Source organism: Anolis sagrei, chromosome 9 (assembly GCF_037176765.1).
Source record: "Anolis sagrei isolate rAnoSag1 chromosome 9, rAnoSag1.mat, whole genome shotgun sequence".
In the NCBI taxonomy this organism is placed as follows: domain Eukaryota; kingdom Metazoa; phylum Chordata; class Lepidosauria; order Squamata; family Dactyloidae; genus Anolis; species Anolis sagrei.
Window position 1 is genome coordinate 32,181,593 of NC_090029.1, and position 13,489 is coordinate 32,195,081.

General features: G+C 44.8%; 1 protein-coding gene across 2 annotated transcripts in view; it reads left to right on the plus strand.

Annotated features, from left to right (window-relative positions):
• Window positions 1–231: 231 nt before the first annotated feature.
• Window positions 232–13,489, plus strand: part of PDE8A (phosphodiesterase 8A) — a 181,998-nt gene continuing 168,740 nt past the window's right edge. For both annotated transcript variants that reach the window (XM_067471427.1, XM_067471428.1), the window contains exon 1: window positions 232–1,305. In XM_067471427.1, the coding sequence (XP_067327528.1) occupies window positions 1,039–1,305 (267 nt within the window). In that variant the 5' untranslated portion in view covers window positions 232–1,038. The remainder of the gene's footprint in view (window positions 1,306–13,489) is intronic.

Genomic DNA, 13,489 nt, shown 5'->3' on the forward strand with positions numbered 1-13,489 from the left:
GCCTGGAGAGCAGGGTTGGGCCTCTCCTTCAGCCATGGGGAGAAGCCCACAGCCACACTCTCTCAGCCTCAGAGGAAGGCCAAGGCAACCCTCTCCCCCGGCGACGAAGAAAGCCAGACTGATGTTTGCTTGCTTCTAAGGCTCGGTTTGAAGTTCCCCGCCCGGTGTGGCCGGCGCTCCTGATTGGCTCGGGCGCCTAATTTGCATTGACGTCAGTCCGGGCTGGAGGTCGGCTCCGGCGGGGGCTGCGGGGGCTCCTCCGCCTCCTCCTCCGCCTCTGCCGCGGCGCCTCCGGCTGTCAAAGTCGCTTCTTTGGGGACGGAAAGGAGGAAGGGAGGACGAGAGGGAGGAAGGGAGACCCCGCCTCGTGCCCTTGCTCCCCTTCTCTCCTCCGTTTCTGCTGCAACAGACCCCAGGCAAGGATGGAGCGGGAGGAGGATCCGCTGGGCTCCAAGTGAGGCAGACTTTCAGGAGCTCCCCATTCCTGCCTTTTTCTGGGCCTGGGTCTGAATGCATCGCGCCCCTTCCCGCACTCCAGGGACCCCTCCGGACGCGAGAAAAGCGCCGTCACGTGTGGATGCCCGACACGCATCCTTCGCGTGCACTTTGGAGCTTAGCCAAGGCGGGGAAGGGGCAGAGCGTGGCCTGGACAGAAGGCAGGCGGGGACCTTGCGACACTCCCCTCTTCCCGGCTCTCTTTGTGACCCCCGAAAGCGAGAGAGGATGGATCCCAGCGGCTTGCCTTCCAGCCGGGCTGACTTTCCCGAGCCGAGCCCTTCGGGACCCTTGGCCCCCTTCGGGCGAGACTGAATCCCGATGTGTTTTGGGGGGAGGCGCACAGTCCAAGGCGGGGGCTGCATTCGCGTCCTCACCCAGAAGAAGAGGAAGAAGAGGAAGAAGAGGAAGAAGAAGGAGAGCTGACCGGGGGGGAGAAGGAGGAGGAGGAGGAGGAGGAGGAGGCAGGCACTGGCAGGCCTCCTGGCCTTGAGGACTAGCGCCTTCGCGGGGCTGCGGGGAGCCTCCCAGCCAGGGCCCACCATGGGCTGCGCGCCCAGCATCCACATCTCGGACAGCCGGGTGGTTTACCACAGCACCAAGGAGGCGGCGGCGGCGGCGGAGGACTCCAACTCCTCGCAGGCTTTGCCACAGCCCCAGCCCCCTCCGACGCCAGGCAACGCCGTCCCGGGATTATTCATTAAATCCTCCAGCTCCTCCGCCTACAAGCTGCGGAGCAAGCCCTCCAAGAAGGGCGCGAAGCGGGGCAGGATGGAGGCCGAGCCGCGGGGGCCCGGAGCCGGAGGGAAGGTAAGCCCAAGCCAAGGAGGAAGGAAGGAAAGAAGGAAGGAAGGAAGAGAGACACGCCGTTACCTGGGCGAAGAAGACAGGCAGGCGGAGAGAGATTGAGAGAGGAGAGAGACGAGAGAGAGACACAGAGACACAGAGAGAGGTTGAGAGAGAGACAGAGACACAGGGAGGAGAAGGACGAGAGATTCAGAGAGACAGAGGCACAGAGAGGAGAGTTTGAGAGAGAGACAGAGACATGCACACAGAGAGAGACAGAGACACAGGGAAGAGAGAGGATAGAGATTGAGACACACAGAGAGGTTGAAAGAGAGAGAGACAGAGACACAGGGAGGAGAGAGGATTGAGAGAGAGAGAGAGACAGGCACAGAGAGAGGAGAAAGATTGAGAGAGAGAGACACGGAGAGGAGAGAGAGACAGAGACAGGCACAGAGAGGAGAAAGATTGAGAGAGACAGAGACACAGAGAGGAGAGTTTGAGAGAGAGACAGAGACATGCACACAGAGAGAGACAGAGACACAGGGAAGAGAGAGGATAGAGATTGAGACACACAGAGAGGTTGAAAGAGAGAGAGACAGAGACACAGAGAGGAGAGAGGATTGAGAGAGAGACAGAGACAGGCACAGAGAGAGGAGAAAGATTGAGAGAGACAGAGACACGGAGAGGAGAGAGAGAGACAGAGACAGGCACAGAGAGGAGAAAGACTGAGAGAGACAGAGACACAGAAAGAGGTTGAGAGAGAGAGAGAGACAGAGATACAGGGAGGAGAGAGATGAGAGAGTAATTGAGAGAGAGGCAGAGACACAGAGAGGAGAAAGATGAGAGATTGAGAGAGAGACAGAGACAGGCACAGAGAGGAGAGAGTTTGAAAGAAAGACAGAGGCACGGAGAGGAGAAAGACGAGAGATTGCGAGAGAGAGACAGAGACACAGAGAGGTTGAGAGAGAGAGACAGAGGCACAGAGAGGAGAGAGATTGAGAGAGAGAGACAGAGGCACAGAGAGGTTGAGAGAGAGAGACAGAGGCACAGAGAGGTTGAGAGAAAGAGACAGAGGCACAGAGAGGAGAGAGATTGAGAGAGAGAGACAGAGGCACAGAGAGGTTGAGAGAGAGAGACAGAGGCACAGAGAGGTTGAGAGAGAGAGAGACAGAGGCACAGAGAGGAGAGAGATTGAGAGAGAGAGAGACAGAGACAGGCACAGAGAGAGGAGAGAGACAGAGAGAGACAGAGACACAGGGAGGAGAGAGAGGAGAGAGAGATTGAGACACACAGAGAGTTTGAGAGAGAGACAGAGACACAGAGAGGAGACAGAGACAGAGACAGACACAGAGAGAGGTTGAGAAAGAGAGACAGAGACACAGAGAGGAGAGAGACGAGAGAGTGATTGAGAGAGAGGCAGAGACACAGAGAGCTTGAGAGAGAGAGAGACAGAGGCACAGAGAGGAGAAAGACCAGAGAGATTTAGAGAGACAGAGACAGGTACAGAGAGGAGAGAGATTGAGAGAGAGACAGAGATGCAGAGAGCAGTTGAGAGAGAGAGAGAGAGAGAGAGAGAGAGAGACAGGGAGGAGAGAGATGAGAGAGAGATTGAGACACAGAGAGAGGTTGAGAGAGACAGAGACACGCACAGAGAGGAGAGAGATTGAGAGAGACACACACACAGAGAGGTTGAGAGAGAGACAGAGGCACAGAGAGGAGAGAGACAGAGACAGAGATTGAGAGAGAGACTTAGTGCCCTTCCACACAGCCCTATAACCCAGAATATCAAGGCAGAAAATCCCACATTATCTGAGTGTAGACTCAGATAACTCACTTCAAAGCAGATATTGTGGGATTTCCTACTTTGATATTCTGGGATATAGGACTGTGTGGAAGGGAGGAGAGAGACAGAGAGAGAGATTGAGAGACAGAGACACACATACAGAGGGGAGAGAAACAGAGAGATTGAGAGAGAGACACACAGAGAGAGAGAGACAGGGCCTTTCCACACAGCCCTATATCCCAGAATATCAAAGTAGTAAATCCCATATTATCTGAATGTGGAAGGGCCCAGAGAGAGAGGAGAGAGAGAGAGACTTGTTTGCTGAAGGCAAAGTTTATTTGGAAAGCCCTTCTGAGCAGAAGGCGGTCAGGCTTTTCTGCGCATGACTTTAGGCCAGGTATGGGCCAACAAGGGATCTAGATCAGGCATGGGCTACCTTGGGCCTTCCCTCCAGGTGTTTTGAACTCCAACTCCCACCATTCCTGACAGCTTCAGGCCCCTTCCTTTTCCCCCTCAGCCGCCTCAAAGGAAAGGGCCTGAGGCTGTTAGGAATGGTGGGAGTTGGAGTCCAAAACACCTGGAGGGAAGGCCCAAGTTGGCCCATGCCTGATCTAGATCCCTCAGGGTCCTTCCACACAGCCCTATATTCCAGAATATCAAGGCAGGAAATCCCACATTATCTGAGTGTGGACTCAGATAACCCAGTTCAAAGCAGATATTGTGGGATTTTCTGCCTTGATATTCTGGGATATGGGGTTGTATGGAAGGGTCCTCAATCTGCTTTGAACTGTCTTATCTGAGTTCACACTGCTATATATCCCACTTCAATTCCACTGTGTGGAAGGGGACCTAGTTTATCTTAACTTTTCTTGTAATGTGGGTTGTACTAGGCTGTATGTGTATGTACTGTCAAGCGTGTTTTTGTCAAGTGTTTTGATACGGCCGGATGGGCTGATCAATAAAACATACCACTATTATTATCATTATCATCGCCATCATTATTATCATTACTATTAATATTATAATTTTATTATTATTATTATTATTATCATCATCCTTATCATTATTATTAACAATATCACCATTATCATTGTTACCATTATTATTACTATTATTTTATCATTATTACCATCATCTTTATTATTAATAATATCACTATCATCATTATTATCATCATTATTATCATTTTATCATTATCATAATTATCATTATTAATAATATCACAATCATCATTATTATCATTATTATTAATATATTTTATCATTATCATTATTAATAATATCACCATCATCATTATTAATATTATCATATTATCATTATTATAATCATTATCATTATTAATAATATCACCATCATCATTATTATCATTATTATATTATCACAATCATCATTATTATCATTATTATTAATATATTTTATCATTATATCATTATTAATAATATCACCATCATACTCATTATAATCATTATTAATATTATCATATTATCATTATTATCATTATTAATAATATCACCATCATAATTATTATAATCATTATTAATATTATCATATTATCATTATTATCATTATTAATAATATCACCACCATAATTATTATAATCATTAATATTATCATATTATCGTTATTATCATTATTAATAATATCACCATCATCATTATTATTATCACTATTAATAATATATTTAACATTATCATAATCATTATTAATAATATCACCACCATCACTATTACCATTATTAATATTGTCATTATATTCTTGTTATAATCATTACCATTATCATTATTATTGTCATCATCATTAATAATAATATCATCATAATTATCATTATTTTTATATTATTATTATAATCACAATAATTATTATCATTATTATCTATATATATATAAATCTGTAAGGGGTGTCCAACGGGACAGCAAAACTAAAAAAACCCCAAAAAACAACGAAAATTAACCAAAATTCCCATGCACATACCTCAACCCACAAGGTATGAACAAATCGAATCAAAATAAAAAAACAACACAACAACACACTCACAAAAGGACAAAACAACTGAGCATGCGCAATGGCGCAAAGTCCCCGGCGCGTGCACTTGGCCAAGCAGGAAACAGGTAAAGAAGGAAGGAGAAAAGGAAATAAAAAATGAAAGAAGGAAGGAAACATGGAGGGAAGAAAGGAGGCAAAGGAAGAAAGGGGGAGGGAATGAAGGAAAGAGAGAAGGATGAAACCAAGGAGCGAAAGAAGGAAAGAAAGGAAGAAAGAAAGAAAGAAAGAAAGAGGTAGAGAAGGAAGAAAGGAGAGAAAGGGGGACAAAAAGGGGGAAGGAATAGGTAGGTACCTCTCTTTCATAATACTCCAGATATCTACCTCTGCTTTGAAAAGATTTACTATAGGCCACAGCAACACGTGGCAGGGTACAGCTAGTTATTATTATAATTATTAATAATATAATCATCATTATTAATATTACCATTATTATTAATGATATATTATATGTATATAATATTATATTATATATAATCTAGATATATAATGCAGTTCAAAGCAGATAATGTGGATTTTTAGTCTTGCCAGACTCTGGCCTGGTGGGTTGGGCTGAGATGCCAAAGTCAAACATTTGAACCTGAGTCTCCAGGATTGGATGGGATTTCTCCTCCTGTTTCTGTTTATTTTTGTGAAGGAAAATGAGCAAAAGTGCCCAAATGACTAACAACAGTTGGGGTTAGGGACATATAGGAACCATCTGCTGATTCCTCTGCAAAATGCGCTCGGAGTTACAACGCAGCAGCGGGCATTGAAGCAAACGCTGTGCCGAGGAAAGAATTCAAAACAAGCAAAGGCGTCAGTGATGAGTTGTCATTCGGAGGCCTTGAGTGCCTGGATCAATAGTTTGATTTAGGTCTTCCATTGGTATTGTAACTGGAACTTCATCTGATTGTGTCATTTTTTCCTTAAACTAGTGATGTGGGTATGATATAGACTGAGATTCCCATTGGTTAACTTGATCCTAATTGCAATACCTCCCAGTTTTAATGCAAAGCAAACAGAGATGGTGCGATCCAGTCATAGTTTTGGGGGGTCAAGAGGTTTGAGCCTAACTTCCTTCCCAGGAAATATTTATTTATCGTGTCATCCTCAACCAGAACATTGTATTACATTTCTAACAGAACAAAACAAACAAACAGATAAAAAAAAATAAACACAAATTTTGCAAACTTGGTAGCTGATTAAATGTCCTTTGACCAGTATCTGGCCACTTGGAGTGCCTCTGGTGTTGCCGCAAGGAGGTCCTCCATGGTGCATGTGGCAGGGCTCAGGGTGCATTGCAGCAGGTGGTCAGTGGTTTGCTCCTCTCCACACTCGCATGTCGAGGATTCCACTTTGTAGCCCCATTTCTTAAGATTGGCTCTGCATCTCGTGGTGCCAGAGCGCAGTCTGTTCAGCTCCTTCCAAGTCGCCCAGTCTTCTGTGTGCCCAGGGGGGAGTCTCTCATCTGGTATCACCCACGGATTGAGGTGTTGGGTTTGAGCCTGCCACTGTTGAACTCTCGCTTGCTGAGGTGTTCCAGTGAGTGTCTCTGTAGATCTAAGAAAACTATTTCTTGATTTGAGTCGTTGACATGCTGGCTGATACCCAAACAAGGGATGAGCTGGAGATGTCTCTGCCTTGGTCCTTTCGCTATTGGCTGCTACTTCCCGGCGGATGTCAGGTGGTGCAATACCGGCTAAGCAGTGTAATTTCTCCAGTGGTGTAGGGCGCAGACACCCTGTGATAATGCGGCGTGTCTCATTAAGAGCCACATCCACTGTTTTAGTGTAGTTCCACACTGGGCATGCGTACTCAGCAGCAGAGTAGCATAGCGCAAGGGCAGATGTCTTCACTGTGTCTGGTTGTGATCCCCAGGTTGTGCCAGTCAGGAAATTATTTCCCAGGAAATAACAAGTGGTCATTAAGCCAATGGTCATACATTGAAGCAAAGTCAATGTGTTCCTGGGCTTTAAGTCTTGAAGACTCTAGAGCAGGGGTCCTCAAACTATGGCCCGAGGGCCGGATATGGCCCTACAAGGTCATTTACCCAGTCCTCTCTCAGGGTCAGCCTAAGTCTGAAACGACTTGAAAGCACACAACAACAACAACAATCCTATCTCATCAGCCAAAAGCAGGACCACACTTCCCATTTAAATACTAATAAGTTAATATTTGTTAAAATTGCTCTTCATGTCAATTATTGCATCGTTTTTAGTTTATTTTGTTGCACTACAAATAAGATACATGCAGTGTGCATAGGATTTCATTCATGTTTTTTTCAAGTTATAATCCGGCCCTCCAACAGTTTAAGGGACTGTGACCTGGCCCTCTGTTTAAAAAGTTTGAGGACCCCTCCTCTAGAGCAGTGTTTCTCAACCTGAGGGTCGGGGGCCCTGGGGGGGGGGGGTTGCGAGGTGGTGTCAGAGGGGTTGCCAAAGACCATAAAAAACACAGTATTTCTTGTTGGTCATGAGGGTTCCATGTGGGAAGTTTGGATCAATTCTATTGTCAGTGGGGTTCAGAATGCTCCTTGATTGTAGGTGAACTATAAATCCCAGCAACTACAACTCCTACATGTCAAGGTCTATTTTCTCCAAACTCCACCAGTGTTCATATTTGGGCATTTTGATTATCCGTCCCAAGTTTGGTCCAGATCAATCACTGTTTGAATCCACAGTGTTCTCTGGATGTAGGTGAACTACAATTCCAAAACTTAAGGTCAATACCCACCAAATGAAAATAATGTTGTGGTTGGGGGTCACCACAACATGAGAAACTGTATTAAGGGGTCACGGCATGAAGAAGGTTGAGAACCACTGCTCTAGAGCAGGTATGAGCAAACTTCAGCCCTCCAGGTGTTTTGGACTTCAACTCCCACAATTCCTAACAGCCGATAGGCTGTTAGGAATTGTGGGAGTTGAAGTCCAAAACACCTGGAGGGCCAAAGTTTGCCCATGCCTACTTTAGACTATGTTTCGACTTCTGGGAAGAGTTGGCAAGGTAGCCATATTTGTCCCGCTGCTTTCCATTTCATGCATGATCCATAAGAGATTCTGGAGGGAGCTGCTGTATACTTTCCCTGATCTGCACAAGCACACAGAGCTTCACTGGGAATAGTGAATCCCCATGTTGTCCCATCCTAAACCTATTTATTTATTACTTATTTACAACATTTCTACCCTGCCCTTCTCAACCCCCAATGTGGGACTCAGCGTGGCTAACAGTGGCAACAATTCAATGCCACAATATCACAGCGAAAAACAATACAAAAACCATAAATACACAATAGATTAAAAACATAATATTAGATATACAGTCATATAGCCGTTTCCATTATTATTGCAATCATGTAGTGCTGTCATGTCTGCTAGCCAATGGCCTGGTTCCACAACCACGATTTCAGTTCTTTCCTAAAGGAAAGGAGGGAGGACGCCGATCCAATCTCGCTGGGGAGTGAGTTCCACAAGTGGGGGGTCACCACCGAGAAGGCCCTGTCCCTCGTTCCCACCAGATGCGTTTGCAAGGTTGGTGGGACCGAGAGCAGGGCCTTCCCAGTGGATCTTAAACTACGAGGCAGAACGTGGAAGGAGATATGTTTGGACAAGTAAGGACACTGATCCAATCTCGTTGGGGAGTGAGTTCCACAAGTGGGGGGTCACCATCGAGAAGGCCCTGTCCCTCATCCCCACCAGATGCATTTGCAAGGTTGGTGGGACCGAGAGCAGGGCCTCCCCGGTGGATCTTAAACTACGAGGCAGAACGTAGAGGGAGATATGTTTGGACAAGTAAGGACACTGATCTAATCTTGATGGGGAGTGGGTTCCACAAGTGGGGGGTCACCACCGAGAAGGCCCTGTCCCTCGTCCCCACCAGACGCGTTTGTGAGGCTGGTGGGACCGAGAGCAGGGCCTTCCCGGTGGATCTTAAACTACGAGGTGGAATGTAGAGGACAAGTAAGCTGTGCTGGACCCGTATAGGGCTTTATAGGCCAGGACCAGCACTTCATTGTATCGTTTACTGCAAACATGCAGCTGGAACATGACATTGAAATGATGTATTCCTCCATCCCTCTTTCCCCATGCTTCCAAGAACGATGCTGCTAAAAACCTTCTAGCTAGAAAGAGATGTGGGAAAGAGTGAGACATTTATTTACAAACAGGATCTATGTAAATATGATCTATGGCCCGAAGCTTTGTTTGTGGAGATAGGAATCGGTTGCTTATGTGTTTTGGATAGGGATGCTATCCAAAACTTCGGCAAAGATTGATGTTGTTGCAAACAGCTGGAGTCCATATTATTATTTTTCCTCCTCTTGTTTGCTAAATACGGGATATTAAATAGCTCTGAAGTTGGCTACAAGATCAGTAATACTTTGCATTAGGCCTGGGTAACAACGGAAAAAATTGTTTCTAAAATCGATTTGTATTTGAGGGGTTTTTTTGTTTCGATATTTAAAATAATTACAAAATTTTCCCTTAAAAAAGTTCGGTATTTACGAAATTTCGTAAATGTGAAAAAAATTACAAAACATTAACGAATCGATTTCCGAAACAATAACGAATCGATTCGTTAATGGCGGACGCGACCGCGAAATACGCTAAAAAACCTCCAAAAACTTCTGAAGCTTCCCTCTCCCTCTGTTGTTGACTGTTGGTGTGATATTATAATTTTTTTTCACTAATTAAACAAAAAACTTGCCCCAGACATGCGGAAATAATAACAAAACGACCTCAGAACAATAACGAAACGAATACAATAACGAAATACGAAGCATTTACAAAACGTGTTTAAAAATTCGTTTTTTTAAAAAATTGCTCCAGAATGGTTCGTTATCGTTTTGTAATTGAAAAAAATAACGAATTATTAACGAATTACGAATTAACGAAACGAAACCGCCCAGCCCTACTTTGCATAATGCCATTTCATCTTTTTCACATTTCTGGGATGGTGCTGAAATGATGGATTCCCAGATACTCCGACGAGAAATTGTCTTTATACGTCCTTGCTGTCAGTTAGTGAAATCAGAATCGCCGCAGTGAAGAGAAGCAGTGTTACAATTCCGGAATGGGTTTTGCGTTGTTAAGTTTGGTAGGGCAGTGGTACTGCTTAATGTGTGTTTTGCAGAAATGCTTTGATGTATATCTTTCATGGAACTGCATTTTAACACGACTGTCTGTAGAGTTTTTATAGTATTTGGATGTTTTGATTGTGCTGTGACCTGTCTCGAGCCGTGGGGAGAGGCGGGTAAGAAATAAAATTATTGTCGAAGGCTTTCATGGCCAGAATCTCTAGGTCAGTGGTTCTCAACCTTCCTAATGGCGTGACCCCTTAATACAGTCCCCCATGTTGTGGTGACCCCCAACCATAATATTGTTTTTGTTGCTACTTCATAACAGTCATTTTACTACTGTTATAAATCATAATGTAAATATCTGATATGCAGGATGCATTTTCATTCACTGGACCAAACTGGGCACAAATACCCAATACACCCAAATGTGAATGCCAGTGGGGTTGGGCAAGGATAGATTTTGTAATTTGGGAGTTGTAGTTGCTAGGATTTATAGTTCACTTATAATCAAAGAGCATTCCGAACTCCACCAGCGATGGATTTGAACCAAACTTGGCTCCCATGACCAATGGAAAACATTGGAAGGGTTTGATGGGCACTGACCCTGAGTTTGGGAGTTGTAGGTAAAGGTAAAGGTAGTCCGCTGACATTAAGTCCAGTCATGTCTGACTCTGGGGTGTGGTGCTCATCTCCATTTCTAAGCCGAAGAGCCAGCGTTGTCCGTAGACACCTCCAAGGTCATGTGGCCGGCATGACTGCATGGAGTGCCATTACCTTCCCGCCGGAGTGGTACCTATTGATCTACTCACATTTGCATGTTTTCAAACTGCTAGGTTGGCAGAAGCTAGGGCTGACAGCGGAAGCTCATGCCGCTCCCCGGAATCGAACCTGCGACCTTTCGATCAACAAGCTCAGCAGCTCAGTGCTTTAACCCACTGTGCCACCAGGGGCTCCCTTGGGAGTTGTAGTTCACCTATATCCAGAGAGCACTGTGGACTCATGCAATGGTGGATCTGGACCAAACTTGGCATGAATACTCAATATGCCCAAATGTGAACACTGGTGGAGTCCGGGGAAAATAGATCTTGACATTTGGGAGTTGTAGTTGCTGGGATTTATAGTTCATTACAATCAAAGAACATTCTGAACTCCACCAACCATAGAATTGGCTCAAACTTCCCACATGGAATCCCCATGACCATCAGAAAATACTGTGTTTTCTTATGGTCTTTGGCGACCCCTCTGACACCCCCTCGCGACCCCCTCAGGGGTCCTGAGCCCCAGATTGAGAAACACTGCTCTACGTTGCTGTGAGTTTTCTGGGCTGTATGGCTATGTTCCAGAAGCATTCTCTCCTCACAACTATGAAAGGCATCCTCAGAGGTTGTGAGGTCTGTTGGAAACTAGGCAAGTGGAGTATGTGTGTGTGTACATATACATCTTCTATATAAATAAAAATGTAATGTTCGTTTGTGGGGTTAACATAACTCAAAAACCACTGGACGAATTGACACCACATTTCAACACAATACACGTATCAGGCCAACAAGTGACCAACACTCATAAAAACACTGGAAAACACAGCACAACCAACCTGGGCACAGCATATTACTTGAGAACACAGAAATTCTGGACCACTCTAACAACCACCATGTCAGACTACACAGAGAAGCCATTGAAATCCACAAGCATGTGGACAATTTCAACAGAAAGGAGGAAACCATGAAAAGGAACAAAATCTGGCTACCAGTATTAAAAAAAACTCTAAAATTACAACAGCAAAACAACAGAGGGGAAACAATCGGGCACATCTAATCACCTCTCAACAAAAGATTGCCCCAGGCACTGCCAGGCCATCAAATGCTAATCAAGGTGGTCAGTTGAAACATTCACACCTAGCTCCAACAGACAAGAGTTCTTTGCCCCACCTTGGTCATTCCACAGATATATAAACCCACTTTCCTAGTTCCAATAGACCTCACTACCTCTGAGGATGCTTGCCATAGATGCAGGCGAAACGTCAGGAGAAAATGCCTCTAGAACATGTCCATATAGCCCGAAAAAAACTACAACAACTCACAGCAGAAGAGACTTAAACACCTAAAAAAATACATTACACAAAACCACACACACATATATATATATACACAAACACACATGTATACACATATATACAAATATATATACACACATATAAACACACAAAGCACATATACACAGACTGGGCCACAGTAACGCATGGCAGGGGACGTCTAGTATATACATATATCTGTGGAATGATGTCCAGAGTGGGAGAAATAACTTGTCTGTTTGAGACAAGTGTGAATGTTGGAATTGGCCGCCTTGATTAGCATTGAATAGCCTTGCAGCTTCAAAGCCTGTCTGCTTCCTGATTGGGAGAAACATTTGTTGAGGGTTCAATAACTTGGAATAACCAAAGTGCAGTCCAATAATATATGGAGGGTCAAGGGATCCTTAAGTTTCCTAAAGTGGCATTCTCTCTAGAAATCTCTGAGTCCTCCAGCATGACAGGAGGAAGTGAACCATAAATGTGTTGTCAAAGGCTTTCGTGGCCGGAATCACTGGGTTGCTGTGAGTCTTTTGATCTGTATGTTCATGTTCCAGTAGCATTCTCTTCTGACATTTCACCCACATCTGTCTCAGGCATCCTCAGAGTTTGTGAGGTCTGTTGGAAACTATCAATCAGTGAGGGTATTTGCATAGAGGTAGCTTGGCTGTCATTGTATATTGCTTTTTTGTTTATGAGTTTATTTAATTGTTTTATGGCTGTTGTTATTGCTTGTATTGATGTATTGTGGGCTTGGCTTCATGTAAGCCGCACTGAGTCCCATGGGGAGATGGTAGCGGGGTACAAATAAAGATGATGATGATGATGATTATTATTATTATGTTGTTGTTGTTGTTGTTGTTGTTGTTGTGCCTGAATGCATCCTTTGTTTAGGAGTTGTTAACTGGCACTTGGCATTTGCTGTCTGGAATTCCCCTGTTCTTTATGTACTGTCTTGATTCTGGTGATGTTTTTTTAAAGCCACCAGGCACAACAGCCAAGCTACCTCTATGCAGATACCCTCACTGATTGACTTTACAGCTGCAAGGCTACTCAGTCTAATCAAGCTTTGCAACATTTCATATTTGCTTCAAACAGACAAGGGTTCTTTCTCCCACCCTGGACATTCCACACAAACACACAAACACACATACACACACACACACCCCACTTGCCTCACTGGCAACAGAACCACTGAAGATGCCAGCCACAGATGCAGGAGAAGTGTCAGGAGCGAATGCTACTGGAACATGGCCATACA